At 40.4% G+C, this 27,914-nt stretch overlaps 2 protein-coding genes across 9 annotated transcripts in view; one reads left to right on the forward strand and one right to left on the reverse strand.

The window, feature by feature from the left end:
• The window catches only part of ARMT1 (acidic residue methyltransferase 1), a gene marked incomplete at both ends in the record, with an annotated part of 52,026 nt that extends 49,025 nt beyond the window's left edge, over window positions 1-3,001 (reverse strand). The window contains 3 exons of one of the 2 annotated variants that reach the window (XM_080341964.1): window positions 939-1,180; window positions 1,811-1,916; window positions 2,952-3,001. In XM_080341964.1, coding sequence (XP_080198090.1) covers window positions 939-1,180; window positions 1,811-1,916; window positions 2,952-3,001 — 398 coding nt within the window. Of the gene's footprint in view, window positions 1-938; window positions 1,226-1,810; window positions 1,917-2,951 lie in introns of those variants that run through there. The other variant, XM_080341965.1, reaches the window with a different exon arrangement.
• A 77-nt stretch (window positions 3,002-3,078) lies between these two features.
• Window positions 3,079-26,049, forward strand: RMND1 (required for meiotic nuclear division 1 homolog). Of its 7 annotated transcripts, XM_080341967.1 has the most exons (13): window positions 3,105-3,213; window positions 5,751-5,920; window positions 6,096-6,622; window positions 11,183-11,291; window positions 14,212-14,287; window positions 14,638-14,677; window positions 18,129-18,229; window positions 19,439-19,545; window positions 21,595-21,659; window positions 22,515-22,591; window positions 23,735-23,855; window positions 24,628-24,744; window positions 24,992-26,033. In XM_080341967.1, exons 2-13 carry the CDS (start codon window positions 5,908-5,910, stop codon window positions 25,022-25,024), a joined length of 1,386 nt encoding a protein of 461 aa, XP_080198093.1. In that variant the 5' UTR covers window positions 3,105-3,213; window positions 5,751-5,907; the 3' UTR covers window positions 25,025-26,033. The 7 variants fall into 7 exon arrangements, with proteins under 7 accessions (XP_080198094.1, XP_080198093.1, XP_080198092.1 ...); XM_080341968.1 differs by lacking the exon at window positions 5,751-5,920 and having other exon boundaries at window positions 3,079-3,213; window positions 24,992-26,032; XM_080341966.1 differs by lacking the exons at window positions 3,105-3,213; window positions 5,751-5,920 and adding an exon at window positions 4,363-5,095 and having other exon boundaries at window positions 24,992-26,035.
• The last annotated feature ends 1,865 nt before the right edge of the window (window positions 26,050-27,914 follow it).

Below are 27,914 nucleotides of genomic sequence, written 5' to 3' on the forward strand. Positions count from 1 at the left end.
ACCTTATAACAAATGACTGAACCTCCATCAAAGCACATACTTAAAAGCAGCTAAATAATAGAGATAGAAACTTAAAACTTACTAATGAAAAGTATCTGCTCAGTTTTTTAAGTGCATTCCAGAAGATCCATCTCATATTTGAAGTTTTTGCTACAAGAGTTCAAATTACACAATATACAGGTAGAAACGGAGTCCCATTACTGTGTTTCCATCTCTGTAATATTAAGTGCAAATCCAGTGCACAAGGAGCTTTCAATTTATTTTTTTTTTCAGCAGTGGGAACTTAAACTGCTCATTCGTACCCCACTGCATTGTACTGGCACCTCTCCACAATACCAGCACAACAAGTTTTTCCTGCCAAGTTATTTTTAACCAGGATCAGCTCCCAAAATTTGATGCAACATACGGTCTGCAAACACTGCTGTAACTAAACGTAGACTGAACAACAGGGGCTGCTTAAGCTGGGACTACTGCTATAAAAAACAGTTCTCAAAGAGTAACTTTAGATTTCACACAGCAAAACAAGTTAGAATGCCCAACAAATTAGTGTCTTTCTCACTCTGTGTTTTAGGTTAATATACATCTTAAGAGATAATTCTGGACTAACAAGCCTTATAGAAATGCTAAATAACTTTCAGATCTCAATGCACACTAGTCTGCAAGAAGATCAAACTATACAGTCAAGCTTAAGAGTTTTTGTGTAGACCAAGTCACGGAAACTGAAGCATAAGAGGACCTAATAAGCTTCAAATTCTGCAGCATGAAAGAAGTATTAATTTTAAATCTGAGGTGTGAGATAAGGAAAAAGAAATATGGTAGAAGCCTAAGATTTTCCTTCATCTTACTCCCCTGCTGTCTTCCTTTCTCCTAAATTAAAAATAAATAAGATGAAAGAATAATGTTTTGCAGAGTAATATCCCCAACTAGCAAGTACTTACTTCTGTGCTAATGCTGCCTGAATTCTTCGATACATGTAACACTCTACATACAACCAAGGGGACTGAAACCAACTTGGTTCTCCGTTTCCATTTGACAAATTTCGTTGGTAGTCCAGGTGTTGGTTCCACAGTGCAGCATCAGGCAGCTCATCTTCTAGAGGGGTCACTGGTTTGTCTGTTTGCAGCTCATTCCGCAGTTTGGAAAGCAAAGATATAGCTCTCTTCTCTGCTTCAACACCCTTCTGAAATAAGTGAAGAACAAAAGTTCCTATTCTGAACATTTATTCCTGTAAAAACACAGGTCAATTTTTCATGAAATAAATAAGTGATAAGTTTTAATTGCCAAATACAAGTCCCTGACAAATCAGAGCCTGAGTCAACCAAACACATTTTGGTGAATGAAGCTCCCTTTACACCTAAGATCCTAAAATAAATTGCTTCTGGGACTCCTTTTTGGATTAGACATTTTGCTTATCAGAGGAGAACAGAATATTGAAACACTGCCATCTTCAGAAGATGCTACAGTCTATTAAACACTGCATTAGCACAAAAACCTGGAAAACCAACGCAGTTGCAGAACAGATAGATCAGAAAAAAGTTTGACAGAAAGATGAGTTACGAAATTAATGAAAAATAGCTACAAGAGAGAGATGATAAAGAAGAGAGAAGAAAAAACAAAACACACACAAACCATACCAACCAACCAACCACAAACAAAAAATCTCCACAACAGACTAAAAGATTAAGACAGACAAATAATGATTGCAGTAAGAAACCAGTAAAAACAAGGCAGAGAAGGGGTCTCAGGGGTTGGTGGTGGGACAGTGCGGGGAAGGCAGGAAATCCTAGCCAAAAAGAGACCTTACTCTTACCTCGCCATGTTCTTCAAAGAATTCGTTTTTATGTCGATGCAGAGTATCAATAACTTTTGTGAGGATTTGGGGCAGTCTGTCTTTAATTGTGAAATATGCAAAGGATCTGAGAAGGAAAGGATCCAAATTTTATTATTGAGAGGAAATTATCAAATATCTTACATATTTTTTAAATAAATGCAAAGTCTTAAAAGTAACTTTTTGTGCCTTTAAAGCAGTGGACAACAAATAATAATTAAAAAACAATAACAAACCAAAAAAAACCCCACCACCACAACCTAAAACTCTAAAAGTGGTCAGGTTTTTTAGGTCTACTTTTGAAGAAAAATATAAATGGTAGCCTTTTCAGGGAAGAAAATTCTAAGTGACAGACCCTGCCAAGAGCAAAAATTGCAGTTAATTCTATACTAAAATGCATTCCCTGATAGCTCAGTTACCCAGATGTAAAATGAAATTTAAAGTTAAGAGCATAGAGAATTTTTTAAGTGTGATTTGTATCACCTTTACAGCGTATCTGTGTGTCTGCTCTCTACCATATACTTGATTTATGCTTTCCCCAAATACTTCTTACTTCTGAGAGGGACAGTGAGCAGATCATGACCAACCCTACAGAGAGCTTGAAGAATTGTATTTATTTAAGGATTTATATCCCATAAGTCGGAGCCCTACTCTCGGGGTCCCAGAACTGAAGTTCCAAAGAAACCCAAGGAGAACAGAGACGCAATTTTTACCCTCCCGAAACCTGTGTCTGTCAGTAACTGGCAGGGACAACAGCAGCGGCTGTAAGCGGGGGTGAGGCGAGGAAACGGCAGGCGGGGGAAACAGAGCGGCGGGGCCCTGCGGCGGGGAGCCGGCAGCACGCAGCCCACAGCGCCGCCTCCCGGCGACACGGCCTCCGGCCGAGCGGGCGCGTCTACAGCGCGACACTGGCGCTGCTGCCGCCCGCACGAGTAGGCCGAGCGCCGGCTACCGGCCCCAGCCCCGCCCCCGCCCGGCGCCCATCACTAGGCCGGAGGCCCCGGCTGAGAGGCCCAGCACCCGAAAGGAGCCGCTCCCCGCCCGAGAGCCAGCAGCCGGCCCCTCAGCTCCCTCCTGCCCCCCAACCCACAGCCAGCTCCAGGCGCATTAGGCCGTGACGGACCCCTTAAACCTGCCCGAGAGGGAGACCGGTAGCGCCGTTACCGCCGCCATCTTACTCCGCCCCCGCGAGCCGGCAGACCGCCCCCCGGAAGTGGGGCGAGTCAGCCGGACGTTATTGGTGACTCAGCCGCGCCCGCCGCGCGGCACGGCGACGGACGGACGGGCGGGCGGGGCCTGGCGGCCCGCGCGCCTTGGCGGAGCTCGGCGGGCGGTGGGCGGGGCCGCGGCTCGCGCGGCGGAGAGCGGCTCGCCCCCTCCCCCAGGTCAGTGCTGGCGCGCGGCGGGAACCGCCTCGCCCCTCCCGCTGCGGCGGCGGGCGGGAGCCGCGGGAGGGGGAGGGGAGGCGAGGCGAAGGGAAGGGAAGGGCGGCGGCGCGGCTGCTCTTGGCGGCTCCCGCGGTCGCTCGGGGCTGCGACAGGCGCTTGTGCTGTGGCAGGGGACTGTGTAGCCCCTGCTGGGACCCCCCGCAGTGGCGGGGGGTGGCGGCACGGACGCCTGCGGGCTGGGCCTGCCGCAGCGCCCGCGGGAGGCCGTGGGCGAACCGGGGCGGCCTCGTCTGCCCTTCCCGATCCTGCCGCAAGTGGGGGGGCCCCGCGTCCCCCGCGGGCACGGTCGCAGGCCAAACAAGGGAAGGCAGTTTCGGGGGTGAGAAAGGGCCCGGCTCGCGGGAGGGCGGGAGTTAATTTCCTGCCGCTCCTTTCCTGCGCCCTCGGGCAGCCCGGCCGCTTCCCTGCCTTCCCCTCGTGCTGGGGTACCGCGGCGCCGCAGCCTGCCCTGCGCCCCGCCGGGCGCTTCTCGGCGGTGGCGCAGCTGTGGGTGCAGCCGCGCGTTAAGGAACGGGGGGGCCGGGCCCCCGCGCTGGCGGGCGGAGATCGGCCCACGCTGTGTTCCCGCGCCCGCCAGGGGCGCCCGTTAGCCGCGCGCAGCCGCGGGGCTGGGCCCGAGCACCGCCGCTCCCGCCTCGAGCGGGGGCGCTGCTGGCCTCGTGCTTCCTGCGGAGGTGGGGCGCCGCCGCCTCCTGATTGGCTCCCTGGCGGCCTGCTTCCCGCCCGCCCCGGCAGGCAGCCAATGGGGGCGGGGCCGCTCCCCTCCCCCCGCGCGTACCTCAGGGGGCTCTCGCGGGGGCGGGTGTGCTGTCGCCGCAGTTTCCATCGGGGACGGGAGAACAGGAGGCTCCGTCTCCGCCGGGCGGGGGCTGGGAAGGGGCCGGCAGCGCGGCTCGGGAGAGCAGCGTCCGGCTGGCGGGGCCCTGGGGGCAGTGTGGGAACAGCCGGCCTGCGGCGGCTGATGAGGCCCAGGCGTCTCGCGGCTGTGGGGTCCGCAGCACCTGGGCCCGGCGGGGCTGGTCTGTCTGCCGACAAAAGCGGGCCCGGTTTATTCCTGCGACTTGCTGGCTCTACTGCAGTAAGCCGTGTTGGAAGGGCAACGGACCTATATATGTGTGTCTTGTATTAAAGAGACGTTGGAAAATTAAGCACAAATTTGGTTTTGCTGCTCGAACATGGCAGCTGCTACCTTGCGGTAGCTCTTCATCCTGCTTATTTCTTGGATTTCTCGACTCTCTATCTCCTGACTAGGTGTCTCTGCTGCTGCAAAACTGATGTCAAGGCTCCTCCACGAAATTTAGTCTATAAAATCACTACTTCCTTGCTGTAACCCTGTACGGTTGAAAAATCACCCCTGGGATCACTGCAATTCAACACAGGGTTTTGTAGGCTAGGAAAGTGCAGATTTACCTGGCATTTCTGAGTCTCTTCACACTACCAGAGACATTTCCCCTTGTCCTCGATCTCGACCACCTTGGGTTGCAGTTGCTGAGTTTTTCAGCTTGCTTAGTTATCCAGAGGTAACAGGCCTTTAAAAGGGTAAATGTATCTTCTCCTGGCCAGAGCCTTCTGGGTTGCTTTTTAAACAGGGACAAGTTTAAGATGAAAATAATTAGTTTGTTCTGATAAGTAGTAGGCAAGTAACGGCTTAGAAATTGGGCAAAAAACTACAAGTGAAGAACATATGAAGTTATGCCTAATATCAGTTACTTATTCTGTGGTTGCCTAAAGATGGTTTATGTTTTGTTTGTTTGTTTGTCTGTAGAATTGTCTCTTTCACCAGAATTAGTTTATTCCTCTTCCACTAATTTGTGTCAGGGTAAGGTTTGGTTTTTGTTTTTTTGCTTTGTTTTTCACTTTGTGTGTGTATTGTGCTAACATCTAGGTATTCTTGTCAGGATGGAGGGCTTTTTCCAGTTGGCACACAATGATTTGTTCTCACAAGAAAAAGCTTATTTTAACTATGATGTTAAAAGTATGGGTGGTACTGAAGATCCTTTTGAAAAATATTCTGAAATTGGATTTTTTTTTCAAACTACACAACTTGACTCTTCTTTGCTGTTAATAACTTGCTGCAGATGGATTCTGTGTCATGAGGGAAATGGGGGCAGGGACTTGACACTGCAATTTTTCAACAAGTGACACACCCATTGAGGTATGCAGCCTACTGTCTGTGAATACTTTTAAAGTTTATTTAGTTAGCTCATATAACATAGCATAAATATAATAAGCTTGCTCTTATTCTGGAATAACAAAATAAGGACACTGTCACATTTCCATCAACACAAGTGGATCTGCAAGCAGACTAACAGAGCTGCATCCATGCTTGACTGTTTGCCAGACAGCGGGTTCATCTGCGGCTGGTCATTGTGTGTATTCCATAGGTGGCATTCCCATACAAGCAAATAGTAATCTATTTGTTGCTTGTGTTATGTATAAAATAGTGATTCACAGAGTCTGATATTCTCTTTAAGGTGTCTGCTTGCTCATGAGTAATTTTCGTCAGTGGGGTTACTGAGAGTGCAGACAGCTACACAGAATGAACAGCAGAGGGAAAAGATGCCTGCTTACATATTGACATAACAACCAGGTCTACTTTTTCACCATGTGTTGCAAACACACAACTCAATAATGTGTTTTGATCGTAAGTAGACTGGGTCAATAGCATTGAAAAAAAGCTGTTTAATCCCACCAATGTTTGTTTGCTTAGGAGTACTAACACACGCAAAAGGGAGTATGGGTCACCTTTTAGCTAAGGGGAAGATAGTTTTATTTCTTTCCAAAGGGTTGACAAATGATTCTATTTGTTTTAAATACAGTTCTGAGGGAAGCAATGAGACTGAAACTTCTGCGCCTTTGGACTAGATCTTTCCACACTTCAAGAACAATATGCCGAAGCCAAAACTTTAATAAATCTGGACATTCTCTATTAAAGCTGGATAACGAAGTTGACAGAACAGCTCACAGAACAGCAAACTCTTGGAATAACTCTTGGAATTTGTATGCTCTGAAAACTGGTTTGTCTTTTTTGACAAATCGATACGTGCAAGTCAAGAATTGGAAATTGCTCCAAGGAAATATATCAACTTTGGGAAAAAATGTGTATTATCAGAGTGGGGAGTTTTTTTTTCCATCCTGGAAACATTTTGGTGTGGTGATGGTGGAAAACTACAGGCTCAATACAAAGCATATGAAAGAGCTTAGGAACATATCATCAAGGTTTTACTCGGTTGTATCAGCTGGTAAAATTATTCCGAAACATGGTAACCAGCCAGTTAAGAGGCCACCGAAAGCACCAAGGACCAAACAGCCATCCAGAGCTAACCAGCCACTGTCGGACATGGAGGTAAAGTATACCATTTACAGTCAATAAACATTAAGGGGAACTTCATCAATTTAATTTAGATTCGGAGTTGGGTTTAGATTAACATTTTAATTAATTAATGTCTTTATTTGGTGAGGAGGATTTCATTATTTATCCTAGTGTTGGAACTCTGAAAACAGAAACAAGCTTAACAGAAACTAGTGTGTCTGGTATTTTGAAGAAAAAATGGAGATGTACTAGCAATGTGTAAACAAAAGTGCAGGGAAGATAAATGATTATTGAAGCAGAAAGACAAAATCCGTTAAAAATCATTTTAACCAGTGCTCTCAAATCGCATTTAATACTGAGAAACAATGTCTAGCCTTCAAAATAATTTAACTTCTTCTAGGTAGCATTGCTTGTCCAATTCTACCCAGTTTTAAGGCCTCACTCAAACAAAAATTAAGAATAAAGTAAACAGTCCAAAGTTTATATCCACATTAAATTTCAGATGGGAAACTGAGGTGCATACATAGTTTGTGTTACTTGAAGATTATTCCATGTGCAGAAATAGCACCTTGATCTCCAGACTCCTAGGTCTACAGAGTAATAGCAGCAACAGACGGTTATGGATAAAATTGGATATGATTAAGTGAAACAGTGCAAACTTGTGGCTGTTTCTTTTTAAGATGGCTCTTTTCAAGGCCCAGTAGTAGCCAAGGCAAACCTTAAGTATACTTGAATATAAGATCTCCAACGAAAACCCTGGTGTTGGAAGTGTAACTGTTCTTCTCAGGCTACAATAATAACTGAGTTCCAGAGTATTGTTAATAAAATAGTATTGTGGATAAGACTGAAACAAGTGTTGTGTTCTCAGAAATAGCTTCCACATTGCAAAATATGTCTATTACGTGACCTACTGAGTGTGAGCACAGAAACTGAGTTTTAGTGCTTGCCTTCTTGTCATCTAAGTTTCTGTTTAATGTTTTGTATGATGAGCAGGAGTATGCTTCAATGTAACATAAAGACTCCATTATAGACAATTTAGTTCCCACTTGAATTTTCCTATTGGTTTGAAAAAAGAAAGTGAAGAATATTAGTCCTGAAACACCATGTAATGTTTGAAGCTAGTTGCTCATGCTATGACCTTACATTCAGAGGTTGCTTCTTTTTGTTGTTGGGTGAATTGAAGTGACTTTTTTGTTAGATTCTTGAGGCTTTTAAATGGCAGCATAGAATGCAAACAGTTTCTTTGACATTTTCTTATATATGTATGCAAGCAATATGCACTGCTATTTTTCCATTCTTCCATTGTGAAAAAATTGAGAAAATCCTGCCTGATATACTGAAACAATAATACACTTTCTGAGGAAGTTTCCACATGGCAAAACCTATGCCAGAAATCACACAAACCCAGACCTAACAGAAACATTTGCTATTTTTTAATAAACCCTGTGTGTTTTTGTCAGATACACAACCTCATCTACAGGGGTATGGACCAGCCGTCGTGTTGACTGCAGGCTGACAATACTTTGGAATAAGCGTTTTTAAAAAATCTGTATATTTCCTTGTAGATCTGTAGTATAGAAAAATAACTTAAATATGTGACTGATTTCTGCAAGATAAGTAACAGAAGTAGTGCAGATGGAGAATACTTAAGGTTTTTCTCAGTGTGCCATCGTTTTTCTCTAAATCCTGGTGTCATAATAAAGCCGATCTTGCCCTTGCCTTGAGGTGGGGCGTGGGGCAGTAATCAAAAGCCCTCCAGTGACGCAGGCCCCATTGCCAGTGCAATTACCCAGGGGCAGGCTCCTGCATCTTCTTCCGAGTCTGCCCCTTAAGATGAGCTCTAGAACCACTCCTGAGAATCTCTGGTGTTTTCTCTCTGGAAGGAGCTGACAATGGACACCTTGCTTTTGCAGAACAGTCCATGAATGAGGTCCTTCCCACCACTCCCCAGCACTGGTCTTCATGTGTTGTTACAGGCAGAGCGCTGAGCACCAGCAATGACAGATGGTGATAAAACCACTTTTTCAGGATAGAAGGAGGAGTTACTTGAAAGCAGTTAACTGGTTTAGTCAGTCCATCAGTGAGTAGTACCGCTACTCAGTTTAATCTTGTAAGGTCTAATGGCATGAAAAGCCTCCAAACTGATTTTTAGTGCTATAGCCATGTAGTCTAGAAAAAGCTTGAAAATCAAGTGCAGATGGAGTATTTACTATCCTTAAGTTGAAGACTGATTCCTATGGTGAGGTGAGGATTTAAGTTCATCCTACAGGTTTTCTTTCTTAAAAAATTGTGTATGCTTAAAGTGGAAAGGATGGGCTAAGTAGAATTATGGTTGCATGAGCCTGTGCAGTTGCTGGGGGCGTGATGATGCAGAAAATGATGTGTTGAAGTACTTAGGATGGCTACTCCTACGGATAACTGTTGTAGTGCTCTGAACAGAACGCCAATGAAGACCCAGCTGTAGTTAGGAAGGAACATGGCAAGTAGCTGGAGTTTCTTTCTACCACTAGTACAGATGTTGTATTCTGTTTTTCTGAAGTTTGCAGGTGAAAGTGACATAGCAGAAAGCAGAAGATTAAGGTTGGTTGTTCAGTTAACATGTCTGTTTTGGGATTAGCTGAATCACACATTCGAGTATAGACTTTTTGGCCATATCTTCACCCGCGATCACAGTTTAGACATCTAGAGTGCCTGTGGACTCATGTCTTTCAGGTGTCTTAATCTCAACTTACACCCAACTGAAATGTTCCCCATCAAACAAGATTTTAGTAAAAATTTAAGTGAAACACTACACTACATTGTTAGAATAAACCAAACTAGTGCATATCTAAAATGCTATTACAGGCACTTAGTTTTAGCAGAAAACTTCTGGTTCTAACAAGGTAAAGACATTACATTGAAACTAAAATTACGACAGTAAGACAGAAAGCCTGTCCTGTAGTGCAACTGCCTTGAAACGAACAATAGCACAAGTAATAAACTATGGCAAACATGGAGCATTTCAGATTATATACTAGCTAGAAGGTAAGAGTTTGCTCCCTTAATTTATGACAGAAGAGTTTCATGGCAGAGTGTGTACTTCTAATAACCAGAGCTTTCTGGAAGAATCTGAAATATATAATCCTTATTGGCAGTTTAGAGATTGAGGATGGATTTATACAGATGAAACTGTGATAATGCAACTTTTCAAAGGTACTGCAGCAAGGGAACTGAAAACAATTCTGTTCCACTGTCAGCTTCACAGCACAGTCATGGAAATATGTTTAAAAAATGGCTTACTGAATATTGTAATTACTTCTAAAGTTTGTATTAGTGATCACTGAATTACAGTGATGTGTAAGCAAAGCTTTGGAAGTTATAACAGAATGCTAACATTTAAAGAGAAAAGAGGGTTTAAATGTGTGGCAGTGATTCTGATGACAGGTGACAGGCCTTCCAGGGAGTAGAACACCTTTCTAAGCCTTGTTATTTGGTAGTGTGCAAGTGCTGCAAGAATATAATTTGGATTCTAAGTGGAACTGTATTGTGGGTATAAATGCTTGCAGATGAGTACAGTTCTTTTGTTCATTTGTTGTTAGTTACATCCCCATTTGTATTAGTTACAAAAATCTGGGAAGGGACTGATCCACAATGAGACACATTGCTTTCTGGATATCTTCCACTGCATTGTACTGAAAAACATTTTAATGGGACCTACATGGTATCAGAAGAAAGAAATCCACTTAAAATGAGTAGTAGAATTTGTAAATCAGTTTATTGTGACTTGTTTGATTTATCAAGAAAATCTTCACACAGATGACTTTCTGATTTCTTTGCTATGCATGAGTCAGTCTCATTGCAAGTCAGTATCATTTTTCCAGTCATTTGTTTCAATATGGCATTGTAGTTATTTATGGTTGTGGAATACTGAGACAAACTCTGGCTGTTGTGTATTGTTCGACTGCAGTGTCAGTTGAGGCCGTGTTGTTAGTGCAAGATTCAGCTCCAGGGGTACACTGGAGATCTGCAGCACCTAAAACTGGCTCAGAAAATCCATGACTGTGCTCTGGCACTGCAGTGGCTCATACCCTGGCGTTTACCTGGACAGTGACCCTTGTGCTTGGAAGAACATGCTGTTTGCAGTTGGAGCTTCTTTCTGCTAGACAAGCAAGCTGGGATTGTTGAATTCCCTTTACCTTTAAAATACAGGTCTTAAAGCTGATATTGGGGGTGTCTTGCTTTTGATTTCAGTGGTCAGACGAGTATGTTGTAAACTGTAGGATGGGAGAGCAGTAGTAAGTGTAGCTCTACTGTTAAAGCATTTGATTGGCATTCAGGGAGGAAGGGTTCACTTTGTGGCTCTATCACAGTTTTTTGGGGCAACTTGCTCATGTCACCTTGTTTGATCTCAGTCTGTGATTTGCTGTTCCGCTTAACAGGGAGCAAGTAGCCTCACAAGTATCTACCCTAGGTGGACAGCATGGCAATGATTTCATAGCAAAGAGTGAGTAAATGGAAAATGTCACTCTTGTGATAAGTTTGAGGCAAACAGTTGTCTTATTAACATCTTGCTTCAGCCTTTCCCTAACTCAAATCTTTGTTCCTTTGGCACAGAATCTGATGCAGTGCACAGCCTTTGCTACAGCAGATGAATATCATCTTGGTAATCTGTGTCATGACCTGACTTCACATGGATATGTTGAAATAACAAGTTTGCCTAGAGGTAGATTTTTGAAACATATTAAAAGCAATGTTATACCTTGGGAAATGAAATATGGGTGAGGTACATAATTTTTATAACTTATGTATTCTTATTCTGGTAATACTCTGGAATATATCATACTGATTGTAGAAATATTGCTTGACTTAAAGATTCTATTTGCTTAAAAAAAAAACACAACTAAAACTTTCAGAATAGCAATATAACTAGCACTTGCTATTACGCTATAATAATTTTTCCCAAAATTAGAATTACACTAAAAGTACTGAAAAATTAGGTGCATTCAGGAAAGATAAATTTGGAAATACTCTGATGCAAAGCATTTCTATAGACATTCACTAACTGAAAAAATTCTGAAAGTTTTCTTTAATCTTTCAGTAATGTGATACTGTAGTGCTTCATCTGTCAAAACAACTTTGTAATTTGAAGTGTTCCATCTTCTTTCCATACCCACACTTCTAATAATGTAAATCACCAAGGGCTGGAGGGGAAGGTATGCATGAGAGAATCTTGCTGACTACATAAAATAAAATAAACATACACATAAATGCTCAGTTCTAGTAAAGAGAATGTAATTGATAGTTCTTTTATTGGGTCAAATATGTCCCGGCAATTGTTGAATGCTTCACTTAGCTAGGCTTCAGGACAATGGTGGGTTCTGGTTTCCATACAAAGTACCTCTGAAGACTTGGGAAAGTATGGCTTGGAAATAACAGAAGTATACTACAAGGGAAAAACAAATGGAGCTTTTTATAGCTGAAGGAATCTTATGCCCTAGAACAGCTGTGATTTTCATATGTTGGCAGTAAAATGCCTTTTTTTTTTTTTTTCCTTTGAATGAACAGATTATATAAAGCTAAGAGAATGACAGTTTTTATGAGCATTTCAGTAGAGGTTATCAAATATCTGGCTGCCTCTCAAACACTTAATCCAAGTGCAATAATATTCCAGTGTGTCTCTCTTAAACACAAGATTTACTAATGATTGTCTTGCTCAGAAATACAAACAGGGAAAGACAAAGTACTGTACAGTGTAGGCTTCGTGTTCCTTTGTAGTTTCTTTGTATTAAAAACAACACTGGTTTCACAGCTTCGGGGTAGAAACTTTGTACAATCCCCAGCATTACTGGGAATTATTCTAAGGCAAATAAATGTAGCTGGTGCTGGTATTTTATCCTGGGAGTGTGGGTTTTGCCACAGTTCTTTTAAGTCTTTCATGGTGTGTTTTGATTCCTCACAGTAGATACTCTGTTTATCAAAAGTTTGGAGGAAGTGATGATGAGAGGATGTTGGATTGTGCCAGCAGATGTGATGTTTTGAGGTGGTTGTCTTGTGTATGTATGTACCACTAGTTGGTTACCAGCTCAAACATTTCATCTTGGAGAATTGAAAAATGTTTGTACATAGAAGTCTAAATCTGCAATTATTGTGTGGATTTGTTGCTTTTTAGTGTTCTTTCTAGGCATTAGTCTTGGTTTTGACTTCTTTAAAAACATTTTAGAGACAAGTCCTGTAGCTTGATTTAAAATGGACCAAATTCTCTTCAGTTGTGTATGTTTTGGCTGGAATGGATAAATAAAGGTGATATTGAAAAGGCAAATGAGGAAATGGAAACAAATGTTGCTTCCACTGTGAAACGAAACCTCACACCCCAAACTTGCTATAGTGATTCATCAAATCCTGTGTTTCTGAACTGGAACAGCAAGTGAAAGAAAAGTCTTTTAAAGAGTTCATACAGACCAACTGCGTGGTATCAATTTGCGTATTAGCAAAAGTGCATCGGATACTTAGTCATCTCTCTGCTGCCTTAGTCTACCTGGCCTCTGTGGCTTGAGCAGTAAAGCAGAAAGTGGAATTCGTACACAGGCTGAACTTGATGCCTTGTTGCTTGACTTGTGATCTTTCTGGAAAGGGGTTGAACTTTTTAAGGCTTAGGTGTTAGGCCCTGCATATTCTTCTTTGCAGAGGAATTTGCTGGTCTAGCTTCCACTAGTTCTGCAACAAAGTGAGTCATGCTGGGAAGTAACCTTTTTTTGCCAAAACCGCATCAGGACTTCTAAAACTTTACCTACGTTAGCGAGTAGTACAGTAGAGCAGACCTGCAGGGGAAAGAAAACAAACACAAACAGAAAAAAATCCACCATGTTTTCAGAGCGTAGCATCCCCATTTTGTATGTTTTGGAGCATTCTCCTTATGCTAGATCAAGTCTGGTCCTTTGTAACAAGTACCCATTAGCAACTGGAGTACCATAGGTGCATTTTTGGAGCTCCTCTTCCAGTTTAATGCAAAAAAAAAAAAAATCTGATTGTGTACTGACACTGTTCTGCCATGCACATCAGAAGTGTGGTAAATGAGGTTGGCTGGAAGGTTTGTTTCAAAACCACACTTTTGATCAGGAGAATGCAGAAGGACCCTCTCCTGTCTTGTGGGTTTGCTCTTTCAAGTTTCTGACTGTCAAAGCGAAGTCAGCAGAATCTGAGTGCAGATTAGTCCCTTACTATATGGAAAAGAGAAAAATCTTCTGGGCAAGCAGAGCTGAATGGTAACTTCTCTGCAACTGTGGCAAAAATCCTATAGTTCCCTTGCGTTGCGTGTCCATTTATGTAATTTGTTCCTAGTTATTTACTATGCCCTGCATCAATTTTCCCATAAATCTTTTGTTCTGCAAAACCGTTACATTTCATTAACTAAAAATTCCAGTGAGGTTCAACATAGTGGCTGAGTCTGTCTAGAGTTTGACACTTTAGAGAAGCACTGTAGTTTGATATTATAGTTGTTTCCTGGCAATCATTTCTCTCAAAAAATAAAATATGGGACTGACTGAATTGTTAGCATGTAACTGTTAAAACAGAATTATATGCCTATAGCTATCATGTATAGAAGTTTGGATAATTCTTCAATTTTTTCATTTATTTCAAACTAGATGCTGCAAACGTTTTGGTGATGGGCACTGAGAAATCTGCAAAAGAAGATGATCCTGGCATGATTTTTTTCTTCAGGTAAGTTATAAATCATGCCCAAAACTTTATTAATAGCAATGGTGTGAAAGACATAGGGCAGCTTGGTAGATCATTGCATCATATTACCTCATGAAACTCAAGGAATAACTGTCCAATCAGAATTATTAAAATGAAAAATCAGAATTATTTATATGATTAAAGAATAACTTATCTTCTCATGTTTTTTCATTAAAGTGTGGTTAAAAAGCAACTATTATGTAGTTTTTGTGAAGATAGTATTAAATTGCTTGATTCACAACGACAGAAATTGCCACTGTACAATTCGAGTATTGCATCAAAATACATTTAAAACGGTATAATTACACCTCAGTTTTTCCTTGAATTCACAGGGAGGGGGCTGTTGTGTTTTGGAATGTGGAAGAGAAAAGTGTAAGTAAAGCAAAACTATTTGTTAAAACATCATAAGTGGATGTTTTGTCAGTCCTACAGAGCCTAGCATGCTCAGGCTTTGTTTGGGAGCTTGGATCTCCCCATGAAGGAGAAGGACTGATTCTTCTCCTCATGAGTGCAGGTGCTTGCCTGCTGCTGCCCTCAAGTGTGTGGGTTGCTAATATATCACCTTTGAAATTTGACTTTCTGCACAAAATGACGAAATATATGTCTGACATACAAAGTAGACAGCATTTTCTATGTAGGGCCAAAAATCTGAAACTTTAATCCACTGAGACTGACAAAAGAAAATTCTTGCAACTCTACATCCTGAAGAAGTAGATCAGAAAAATTAACATGTGAATGGTTGTTTGAAAGGCACTAATGTAACAGAAAATATATTAGAAGAAAAGGATGATTCCAAAGCCATTCAAGTCAAAACTATTCCAAACTTATGTTTGGATAACTTTGAAAGAGACAACATTTGTAAGCAACTTTTTGTTTATACCAGTTAGTGATTTTCCTGAAGGAAGATTTTATTGGTTGGTATAATGGTTAAAATATGTTGATATTGAAGTGACGTATTCTATATGATAACTGGGTGCTCTTTGCTGACCAAGAGGGATGTGCCCAGGCATATCTGTTTTTATGAATATATTTATAGTTTATTTTTTTTTCCAGTATATTCATTTTTTTTTACTGTGGTTTAATAAAACTGGGTTCTAGATACAAAAAATATCGATCTTATCTGTAGGCAGAGTATGTGAAATTAAATGGTGTATTAAATACTGAGATGCACAGAAGTTCACAGGAGGATTTTCACTAAAGTAAACAAAAATACAGAGCAGTTGTTTCCAGACATGAACGATTTCTGGGTTCAAGTTCACTTTTTCTGTTTCAGACCTGAAATGTTCCTGATGCCCTGTGTCTTTTGGGGGATTTCAGTATTATCGGCTGGCTTACAAAAAAGATACTAGTTCTCCCTTCAAACCTTACCTGTAGCACACTTACAATGCTATGGCTGTAACTATGCTACTGATTCACAGGTATTACTGAAGACTGGCTGACTAACTCCTCTTGATTTTTAGAGTTGGGCACTTCTACCCACTGGAGTGCTCTGAAAAATCTTGTTTTGTTGAACATGTTAAAGTACCTTTGAAAAATTGATACCATGTTCTTCTTGTCAGTACTAGTGTTTAGTTGATCCCTTGCTGGCTTTATTTAGAAGAAGAAAACTGCCTTTTTCTGATTATTGAAGTCATAATCAAAGTTTTAAATTCCAAATAAGTTGCTCAAATAGAGGAGGTATTTTTATGTACACATTTTAATGAACTGAAACAAAACAAGACAAAACAAACAAACAAACCAAAACTGGTATGTAGAACAAAAAATGAAAGTAATTAAGTAAAACAGAATGTAGGGAATCATTGTGAATGGACAAAATTGCTTTTAAAAAGTACTCCAGAATGACTATTAGGAGGAGTAAAAACTATTTTAAACTAATGGACATTTATCAGAAGTAGTAATAACTACAGACTGTTCATTAATAGGAATTTAAACTGTAAAATACCATTTTCAACTACTTGAGTGGGGAGGTTATGAAACGGCTCCCCACCAAAAATAGCAGGGGCAAAAAGCAAAACTAACTTTGAGGTGGCGTCTCATCTGGGTTTTTTTTGAAAAGGAAACTGTGTGACATGATTGCCTGTAATAGCAAGAGTTTCCATCCAGAACGGCTCTTCTTACTAAATGTACTGTGTCACAGGTGGTCCCTTCTATAAACCTTAGGCAAGGCCTAGAGGAGACTCGCATCAGTCAGTGGAAGCCTTTGTGTTAGTCTGAATAGATAAAACAAAGCTGCCACTGAAATACCATTTCTCATTAGCCAGAGCAATGGAAGAACTTTGCAAGTATGCATGTTACAAGACATACGAATTTCACAGAATCGGTTACGGTCTGTAAAGCTTTGTTAAATCTTGCTCTGTACTGGCCCTGGGAAGCCTGAGGTGGTTCTAGTTCTGGAAAGGACTGTTAGTCTATTAACAGTATAACTGTTACTGTGTTAGTAGTGACTTCACAAAGCCAGGTAGAGCACTTGGATCCACGTGAACACACTCTTGAAGTCTGGTGTGCTACGTTATAGATTGGCCATTGACTCTGACATTGTTTCAGTGGGGTTTGCATTGCGGAACTGTCCCTTGACACAGCGGAGCTGGTTGGCTGAGCTGACCAGCCTAACAGCGGACACTTCCGTGCTTAAAATATTAGAATAATTGTTCATACCCTTTTTTACTACAATTCTTGGAACATATGGCAGGTACTAGTTATGCTAATATTAAATTCAGTATTATGAAACAAGCAGTTGCAGCTGTGCGGTTGAGTTTATTTTAGTGAAGAATGTTGCCATGTCTTACATAGAAAGTATCACCAAAATTCTTGAAAGCAATGAAGAAAGCTGCAAAGAAAATCCCTCCTGCAGGTGATCCAGCAGACTATTTTAGAGTATTTAACATGGAGAATAAGTTTCATTAACAGTTTACTAGCAGTTTTGCATTTAAAGATTAACTATTATCTGTTATTTTGAAGAGAGTGTTTTAAGTATGGCTTAGTAGAAGATTCACCTCTTTAAAGAATTTGGGCATCAAAAGTACATTGTGGGTTTTTTTAATTGGCTGTTGTGAAGCTAAATGCCTTTTAAAAACCTGTGAGTGCATTTTTTTAGTTTAGAATTTGTTCTAATTGCAAAATAATTTTTATGAGGGAAGACTTGTAGCACATGGAAAGGAACAAGGACGAAGGATCCTAAGCCAGGTGTCAGAGGAGAAAGTCTTGCAAGATAAACGGGCTCGCTCTTCGTGCATCAGGTTTTAGTGTGCTTGTGAATAAAATGACAATGAGATTACTTCTGGAAGTAAAGTGGCACATTTACAGAGTCGAATGTGGGCAGCTGAATTCATTGTTACAGGTATCTGTAGGGGTAAAGATTTGTGTGATATGACCCAACCTCTGGTAGCTGAAACAAAACTATTGATTTTTGCAGCAAACTAGTAATTGTGGCAGAAATAGGCATCTGATGTACTTATGCTGAAGATGCGTTCCCATACACCAGTCTTGTACAGCTCGTTGTAATACTGCATATGTCCATGTTGTCTTTACTCCTGTTGTGGTTAATCCTAACCCTGTTTTCTATATGAAGACATTAAATGATATTTTACTCTTTACAGATTTTTTGCAGTAGTTCATAGCCACAAATTCTTCCATATAGCTACAGATAGCTTCAGAAGTAAGCTGGGCTAATTATCACTTCATTACTTAGCACACCTATCTGTTGTTATTTAAATAACTTCAGCATGAAAGTGGCATTCATCAACCTATTGTATGCTAGATCTTTGCAGAGTGATAGTATGCTGCATGGTAACTGCTCCTGTGTGTGCAATTGTCTTTTTCTTAGATGAAGAATATCATGCAAGTACTAGAACAGCATGAAATTCAGCCATATGAAGTTGCACTAGTCCATTGGGAGAATGAAGAGATGAACTATAGAATAGGAGAGTAAGTATTTGCAGGCATTTGTGGTATAAAAGCTAATAGGCATCTAAAACAAATTCAAGCAAAAGCAGCTAGTAAAAATATACTTCTTCTTACCCATTTTCAAATGAATAAGGAAAGGAGAAAACAGTAAATCTAAATTGACAAATTTTGCTGAACTTGCAAGTAATGGCCTTTGTGACTTGATTATGCATTAGATTTTGTAAATTGTGAAGCTCCATGCCCACACAACTGGACGTGTTCTTCAGCAATCCCAAACAGAAACTATGTAACACATGGAAAAAAATAAATATGCATTATTGATAAGATTTTTCGCATAAGCTTTCCTTAGTGCTCTCTGGGTTCATATATAAAGATGTAATTCTGCACTTACTTCACTTCCTAGGAAAGTTGTAACTTGAATATTGTGGAATGATAAACTCAGTAAGTTGTCTTGCCTTGTTAAATATTTTTTTTTTCATCATGGGGAGCAAATGATCTCTACAGAAATATTGCTCAATGTAAATTATTATAAAAATTATCTGTAATTTTCCAACAGCACCAAAACCCAACTCCTAGACAGGACACTATAACACTAGGACCTGAGCTAAAGAGGTTGAGTTTCTTTAAGGTAACCTGATAAGAGGATAGGTTTTTGTTTTTTCCTGGCCATTTGAAAACTGCACTTACTATCCAGTTGTGTAATTTGTGATCCCTGACATATTCCATTGTGTCTATGCAAGTTTCATAGTGCAATTGACATGATAAATTGCAGGACTCTTATGCCTCCTTTTCTTTGGTGCTAGCCCCCTATGTGATAGAGGCTTCAGGGAAAGTAATGTCAGAGCAGGGAGGGAGTGATGTTGGTAAAAATTACAGAAGGAAAACAGAAATATGGGAGATAGAGATGAGAGGCCAGCATCTTGTTTACTCTGAATTAGCTTTGTGTATATAGTAATGCTGTAGCTACCATCAGAGCTTGCTGCAGTTTAATTTAAACCTAGAAAATTTGGTCATAATATTAGTCTTAGACTGAGGAACTAATTTTCAGTGATTTGTTTTGATTATTGTTAGGTTGAACATGAGTAAAATGCAAGGATGAGAATGATATTCATATAGATAAAGCATGCTTTATAGAAATAAAAAACCAACCTTTCTTGCATTTGTGGTTCTTTTAATGTGCCTTTGCTGGTGGCTTAATCAATGAAGATGCTTCAATCCTATTTTTAACAGAGGTCAGTCAAAGCTTCATAAAGGAGAAATCTTGTTGAATTCTGAGCTGGATATTGATGAAGTTGTTCTGCAGAAATTTGCCTTTTCAAATGCCCTTTGTCTTTCTGGTAAGTTAATATTGTTCGTAATATAAGCTTATGCTGCAAATTTTGTCAAATGTCATTGGAAGTGGGACTTGTACAGTGACAGGTTGGAGAAGCCTCTCTGATTTAGGCAAACTGTGTAAAGATTGATTGTGCTTCAATGAGAGGATTTTTTTTTCAAAGCTTTTACCTTGTTTTCTGTAAATTGGAACTACCTCATTCAATGTAAATAGTCTTTAAGATGAACAAAGCACATTAAGAAACATACTTTGTAAAAGATGCACATTCTGCTGACCATCCCCCTTGAGAACTATTCTAGGATAGCACCAAGTGTAGAATCCAGTGTTAAAAACCTATCAGTGGTCTTAGGTAATTAATCCTGACATGATAATTTCCTCTAACAGACAAAGCTAGATGCCAGCTACAGCAGTGATCCCCAGCTGGGGAGGTGGACCAGGTACCAAATGTGTGAACCAAAGTCACAGATCGTGTTTTCCAGGCTTATTGGGCAGGGCTGTGGGCCACAGGCTGTACTTCTGCCAGGAGGCAGTGGCAGGCACTGGGAAGAAGTCAGGCTCAGCCCTGGTGCTGCTGCATGAGGAAACACATATCTCTGCAGCTTCAGACCTCAGATGAGGTAGGAAGCAGGAGTAGATGAGAGCAGCAGTGAGGCTGTCCTCAAAAAGACCTTTCCAAAGAAATCTCGTCTGTCTACTCCCACTGCTCTTAGGGTAAATTACAGGATTCCTGTAGTATTTTGGGAAGCACACCTTTAAACAGAATGGACATCAGGAAACAGGACATGTTTTGGAAGTGATACACCACTTGGTCATGGAGTACAGCAAAACTAAAGGGTTCTTGAGCGTTGAAAGAAGAGCAATTGAGAAAAAAAGCCTTTAGTTCTCTGTAGTTTTCCTATTCCCAAAGCCATGGAAGCAGGGAAGAGTGGTGCCATATATAATGGAGGAATAAGATTTATTCCCAGGAGACAATTGGTGCCAGTTCATGTTAGTGTGAGACGTGCACACCATAAAGGGAAACAGTTCAATAATGTTCAATAAAAATAAAGGATGCAAGTCTAGTCCAAGTCAAATTTATGACACAGAAGAAACCAACCTCTGTCAAATAATCAGTGACAGCTGAAATGCCCGTTGGCTTTTTTCAGGGGCTAAATTAAATGTCATTTAAGTTACTGACTTAGATAGGGCCTCTGTATTCAAAAATAGGAGTGTGAAAAATGCTCAGCATTGGATTTACTATCAGTGTCCTGACTAGATTATACAATTGATTACTACCATTAAAAAGTTGATTTTGACAATTAAATCTTTCCTGATTATTTTTTCTGAGTGACTAGGGTTAATTTTTGATCAGTTACTACTTTATTCTTGTCTGGGAATCTGCAAACTAAAGAACAAAGGCCTGAGATGTATCATCTTCCTGTAGAAACACCTTTCTAGGCTCAAGCTGAGGAAGAGTAGAATTTGTGTTCCCATTGCTTGTGCTGAACAGCTTCCATAGGAGAGTTTCATCTCCAGTGAACAATATATTCACCTAAAAAAAAAAAATGGAGGTTGCTTAAGTTTGAATTAAGATTCAGCAAGTACAGGTGGTGTGTCTGTACATGCTAACTCTTTGTGGTTTGAGTATGCTGCATCAAATACTGGACAAAAGGAGAATGAGAGTTCTGCAGGACACTAGAAATGCACTGGAGGCTCTTGAGTGGCACGACATGAAGTCAGCATGACTCCAGCATCCTTGGAATGTAGTTTGCAAAGGTTTTGTACATATGGTAGGCCACTTAAACATCAACTTTTGAGCTGAAGCAAAAACACTCCAGGATCTGAACTGATCATTTGGAGAAGAGCTGCACTCAAGGTGGTTCTGTGTGCGGGGCTGTGTCAGCACCCAGGCCACATTTGTCCGTAGATGTATGAACATTGATTGTATGATGCTGACAGTAACTTGCTACAAATGTTTGTATGTGTTAATGTGTCTTGAAGCAGCATGTTGGCAGATTTAAAACTACTGTATATACATCTCACAGTGTTCTGCTTTGTCACCTCTGTGTTGCAGTAAAGCTGGCTATTTGGGAATCACTACTGGATAACTTTGTGGAATCTATCCAGTCAATTCCTGAGGTAAGGTCTTGTTTCTGCCTCTCCTCTGCTTTTCTCCCATGCTTTGTAAAATATCAGCCTCCACACAGGTGGAGGAAAAGCACTTGAATGCTTAACACATTTGATGGTATCAACGTAGAGAAGCTCAGAACACCTGCAAAGTGGTGGGACAAGAAATCATCAGTCTTGAAAACGTGGGAGTGGGGTTCTGTATTGGAATATTGTTTCCTGTGTTGTGCCACTGTCACCTGCCACTGTTGAACATGTATGCCTAACAGGACAAACAGCATTTAAAGACCTGGCCAAACTGTCAGCTTGGGCTGAAAGAAACGTGTTTGAACTGGAATATAACGAAGTTTGAGTGAATTAATTAAACCACAGTTTTTCATGAGACAATTAAAGTACAAAGTCCATATGATGTCACATATAAAAATGAGATTTGTAGGCTTCAGAAAATTAATAATTTTTTTTTTAATGAAGGAAATAAATGATAATACATTGTTTGTTGTAAGGAAAAAGTCTATAAAAAGGCTAAGTAGTGGCAAGGTAAAACAACACTGTCATGACTTAAAAGTAACAATAGTAGGAAGCAAAAACATATTACTTCTTGTTCAGGAAGTCATTCATAGGAAACACTCCACGATTTTGTATAGGTTCTGGTGATGCACTCAGTGATTTACTGAAAAACCTGGATGAACAGTTGCATGGCGATACTCTTACAAAGCTAGATAAGCAAGGCATTCAGCAAACAGAACTCAGATGTTAGTAAGTATGATATGCATTCAGATTTTATACATACTTCAGGCTGTAGAACTCCAAATTTAACTTCTAGTCCATGTTATTTGATCAAGCAGTGAACAGCTTGTTACTTTGCAGATACTGAAGTCACGAAGGAAGGTGAAACTGTCTCATGCAGATGTAATGCAGAAAATTGGAGAACTCTTTGCATTAAGGTAACTTTTTTTTGGTTACACCCAAGACATTGTATTACACAGAACTTAGTTTTTAAGTTACGCATGACACAAAGACCGGAATACACACTAAACACAGCAGGGTGGGGCGGGGGACAAGTCCTTCAGCCTTCTTTTGGCTGGAGACTGCATGCTGTTATGTTAGTCAGAGGACCCGCTGACTCTCACCACTGGCATCTCAACTACAGACAGGCATTAAGCAGCATATTGTACATGGCCAGACTGCACACCCTTTTGCCTGCCTGGGTCCAGCAATGTATGTCTCATAACCAGTAATTACAGTAGATACTAGAGTATGCAAAGGATACCCGGAGGAAGGACAGGGGGAGGTAGAACTGTTAACTGTGGCCTAGAGTTAGTAAAACTTTTCTGTGAGTTCTGTTCTTCCCTTGACTTAATCAGAAACCACTGCTACCTTGTAAGAATTTAATAGTTGGTTGGTTTTTCCCCTTTCAACTGAAATTTGTTGATTGGGAACAAAGAGCATTATACAGTCTTTTACCTAAAATAAAAACAAAACTCAAAATCAGTGAAGAAAAGTAAATAAAGCAATTCCTACTTTAAACATTAGATTTTATATTCCTACTGAAATGACTATTCAGTATGAACAATGATGTTTAAGTGTCCAAAGATTTATGTCAGCAGCAAGTTGTAGGTAGAGACTTTAGCTCTTAGCCTTCATAATGTTGAGACAACAGTCTCCTTCTGTAAGGTTGTGCTCTGCTTACATAGCCAGCAGGCAGCACCAGTCAGGAGTTTTGAGATACAAACAAGCTGTGAAGGGCCTCCGCAGTAGCTTTAATTCAGGTACTACTTCAGCAAGCTACTAGCATAGTCAAGGACTTCTCCGCAGATATCAAGAGTGACAACTTGAAGAGGCAATGTTGCCATAAGGCAAAAGTCGTTTATGCTCAAACCTGTTACACAGTATTGTCCAAAATGTTGCAGATGTGACCAATTTTAAACAATCACTACAATTGTATTTTTATTATGAAAGGATATTATTTTCATATTCTACTTAAAATTACAGGGAAATTTTCCTGTTTCTTTTAGCTACTATGTAAATATTTGCTCCTATGTTCACCAAAAGGAAGTTTGAACTATTGTAGTACATATTTTTTTTAGACACCGTATAAATCTGAGTTCAGACTTGCTAATAACACCTGACTTCTACTGGGATAGAGAGAAACTAGAAGAGCTTTATGACAAGACTTGTCAGTTTCTCAACATTAATCGCAGAGTTAAGGTAGGTATATTACTGTTATGAGAATTTTCCACACTCCGATCAGCTGTCTTCGGCTCAGCAGGGTTACAGACTGCTCCATGAATGTCTGTTTTAATTGCAGAAACTTGATAAAGAATAACAGGATCCTAGACACTATCCCCTTTCCATGTGTTTGTAACCCGCTGACATCTTTTACCCAGCTTAGGTTAACAGCACTGCCTTACATGAATGGATTGGGTGTTTCGTGAGCCACTCAATTAGGCTCTAAATAGTTATAAGAAGATATTTCTTGTTCTAAAATGTGTGCAAGAAAACGAGCTAAAAAAAACAAGATGTGAAATAGCGTTCTTACTGACATGATCATTCAGGTCAGTTCATTGAAGGGTGGCATAATTCTTACTGCTGAACCAGAATAAGCAGCACAAAAACCACCTCTTGTGGTACAGCAACCCTAAATATTTAGTTAATTTCAAGGCATTACTGTAAGCTGCATCTTCTCTTGCTTGTGCCTTTTTTCATGAGTAGTATCACTGAGAAGCAGTTTAATACCTGCAGATGCATATCTAAATTTCTATTATTTTTGTGAACCTTTTGAAATAACAGACTCATAGTGAAACTTGTGTTGCTTGTGCATGTTGCCTTACAGGACTTTCTGTTCTATTCTTTCACAGAAGAGCATTAATGCGTTTCTGGTTCTGCCCAGTGATCCCTTCTGTGGATTCTGTTCCTTTATCTAGTGATCTCATTCCATTTATGGAATCCAGATCTTCCATATATTTGTAATCTGTTGCAGGTAATGAATGAAAAGCTTCAGCACTGCATGGAGCTGACAGACCTAATGCGAAATCACCTGAACGAAAAGCATGCCCTGCGTCTCGAGTGGATGATAGTAATACTCATTACCATAGAGGTTGGTGGTGGGGTTTTTTCTACTATCACACTCAAAATGTAATAACAAGTGCAATGTATATAGTTCATAATTTGAGAATCTGGATTATTTTATTAATGTACTGTACAAGGGAATTAGTCTTCAGTTCTTTCCAAGTAACTTTTGAATTGCAGCTATCATTATTTTTCAGATTATCTCGTTTACAGTGTAAGTTGTTTTGAGGATTATTAAATCATTAACTCATATAAATGTATTCGCTGTTCCACAGGTTCTGTTTGAACTTGCAAGGGTAATTTTCTGATGATGGAATAAACTCAGGAAGAAGAAAACTGACAAAACCATAAAGACCACATGGCCCAGAAAATTCCTGTCTATTTATATGCTTCTGGAAAATAGTGGAATTATGTCTCGATAAATATGTACATCTTCTACACAAATTAAAAAAAAAAAAAAAAAATCAGTCTGTGCTAAGTCTATTCCCTAACACTCTGAACGTTATTCCCAACTGCTGTACGAGCGATGTTAAAGAAGTCAATTTCTGTATGCGGTAGTGTAAAGCTGAGAAACTTATGATGCATTTGTAGGGGACATTTTTCTAGTGCCAGGCCTGGATGTTTGCAGGACTGATGCACAGAGAAACTTGGCTTTGTCTCCTTAATAAGTGAGGACAGAAGGATGGATCCCTTCTGTGTTGACTGTATTGATTTGGTGAAGGATGCGACTGGCTTATCCCCTGGACAGCTAAAAAGATGCTGAGTACTTAGCTACTTGGTGTGTTTCTGACCGATGAGGTTTTCCCTCATTTTTCCCAGCTCCTTGGATGACACTATCCCAAGCTTGGAAAGAGCACTACTATTCTCCTTATGTTACACTTGGTATGATTTAAATATACCTGGCAGTTATATTTAATGTTATGTTCTACCCCATCACACAAGGTATTCACATACTTTATTTATATGAAAGGGGAACTAGCTGAACTTTAGCTGTAGAAATTGCAAGGAGGTAATTAGCATAGCATAAGATGTCTTAATTATCCTCTAAGGTAAAAGGGTTTTTTTTGTTTTGTTTTTTGGGTTTCTTTTTTATCCATTCCTAGGCTACAGGTCTGTAGATTGCTTTCTCTAGACACCACTTACTCTTGGGAAAGGATGAGGGAATTCTTTTCCCCAGCAACTTCTATTTCTAAGCATGTTTTCAGGAACTAATACACAATACAACTGCTATTTTTCACCGTTTTCAGAATCAGGTTACTCTAGTGTATTGCCTCAGGAACATAACCTAAGACTTTAGTTAAAAGCTCCTGAAGCAGCATCAGCAAGCCACAATGACTAAATTCAGGCTAGAAGTGCAATTATGTTTGCAGTAACTTACTGTTTTCTCTTACCTGGTAACAGTATTTCTGAGTGTGGTGTTAGGCTGCTGTTGTATATATCAAACACATTCATGGGGAAGACAATAGAGTCAGGCAGACCTAGGAAAAACATCCAACTACAAACCCATCCTTTTGCCATAAATTATGTTACTAGTGCCACAAGAACCTCTTAAGAAGCAGCATCCCCTGAAGAATAAGCTTTCTCCTCAGAACAGGTCATACCTGGAGGTCTCGGTTGTGGAAGAGCTTAACTACCACTGCTCTAAACTGCTAAGAAGGTCTGAACCTTCAGCACAGGCTCATGGAGGTGCATCTGTCAGCAGGACAGCTTGGTGACTAAGTCTGATAGTACCTTGTGGAACAGCTCCTCAGCTCCCACCTCCTGACTTACACACGGTCATTATGTAATACAAATAGCACATTAGATCCTTTATGCAGTAGAAAAACTTACCAAGCACCACTTAATTCCAGCAACAGAGAGTTAGGTTACATTTTAATTGCAGTTTTTCTAGCAAACATTTTTTACCCCTTAGACGTATAGGCTTTTTGCCCCCCATATGAGCATAATACTTACACTCAAGAACATAAGCGCCCATTTATCTCACATTTAATGTTTCAGTATTCTAGCTAAATTGCCAAAATGTAAATTTGCAGGCCAACTTCATTTATCAAGAAAAGTGGTTTTAAAAAAGTCATTTTAGGACTCCTATATGTTCTTTAAAAGCATGAAATGCCTAGGCTTGATTATCTCAAGCGTTCTGTCTTGCAACTGTATTTAAGAGTTACCAAGTCAAACAAAATGAGATCATGGTTACTTTTGAAATCTTAAATCAGTTTATATCAGCACATAAAATCATAGCTGTAAAAATCACACTCTGTTCCTGCCAAGCTCGCAGCCCCATTTACTGTGCTGAGGGGCTATTTGCAGTTCTGCAGCTTCAGTGAGGCCTTAACTGTACCTGCAATCCTTGTTTCTCCTTGAGCCCGGAGATCTTGGGGGGACCCTGAGCAAGTGTATGTGTGGCCTGACCAGGAGGAAGTTCTATGGCAGTGGCAAAATGAGACTCCAGTGCCAGAAGTGAGACAAAACTGCCTGAGCCATGAGAACACACCCGTCTTCGTCTGCCTTATCCACCACACACCTTCATAGCGTAACTGAAAAGAACCATCTTCACTACAGTTCGTGTCTTCATCTAACCAGCAAGGGTCACCCGGGTTGGTGGGGGAAATAAAGGTGCAACAGCAATAAATACAGAATATACAAGGAAAACCAGACAGGCATCCTGGTGTATCCGGAACGCTAACACTTTAACCTTTTCAACAAAATTAAGACTGAATGGCAAAATTCTGTTCATATGGAATCTCTGTTAAACCATCCTTTATAAAGATTCTTGCTGCACAGACTGCTTCTATCTGTGCTTTTTTCCACCAGCTGAGGTAAAGGACAATTCATAGATTCATGGGACTTTGAGCCCCATTTTTGTGGGGTAACAGCTCTGCTGGCTGCAAAGTCAGTCCCTAGTCTCAGTGGTAGTGTCTTGCTGGCTGGATGAGCAACTGCATATATATGACACCTCTACCTCTGCAAAAATTATGTATATTCAGTCCAGCCAGCACGTATAAGCTTCTGTGAGAAGGATGACATTCTCACCAAATTCTAGTGCCTGCCTGAAACAAAAATACAACACTCAAACATGTAAGAGTCTCTCCTACCCCATCCTGCCTTAGTCCTAGAAACTGAACTAACTTCAGCTCAAAGTTTCATAATGGGGGAAAAAAAGCCAGATACTTTGTGCCCACCTAACTGTTTATTTACTGG

Source organism: Nesoenas mayeri (genome assembly GCF_963082525.1).
Source record: "Nesoenas mayeri genome assembly, chromosome: 3".
In the NCBI taxonomy this organism is placed as follows: domain Eukaryota; kingdom Metazoa; phylum Chordata; class Aves; order Columbiformes; family Columbidae; genus Nesoenas; species Nesoenas mayeri.

Coding starts and splice junctions, on each gene's coding strand:
- RMND1 (XM_080341966.1), top strand. CDS start 4,969: ATGCCTAATATCAGTTACTTATTCTGTGGTTGCCTAAAGATGGTTTAT. Junction 11,292..14,211: donor AATAACAAGTTTGCCTAGAG/GTAGATTTTTGA, acceptor ATTTCAAACTAG/ATGCTGCAAACGTTTTGGTG. Junction 22,592..23,734: donor GGAGAACTCTTTGCATTAAG/GTAACTTTTTTT, acceptor TATTTTTTTTAG/ACACCGTATAAATCTGAGTT.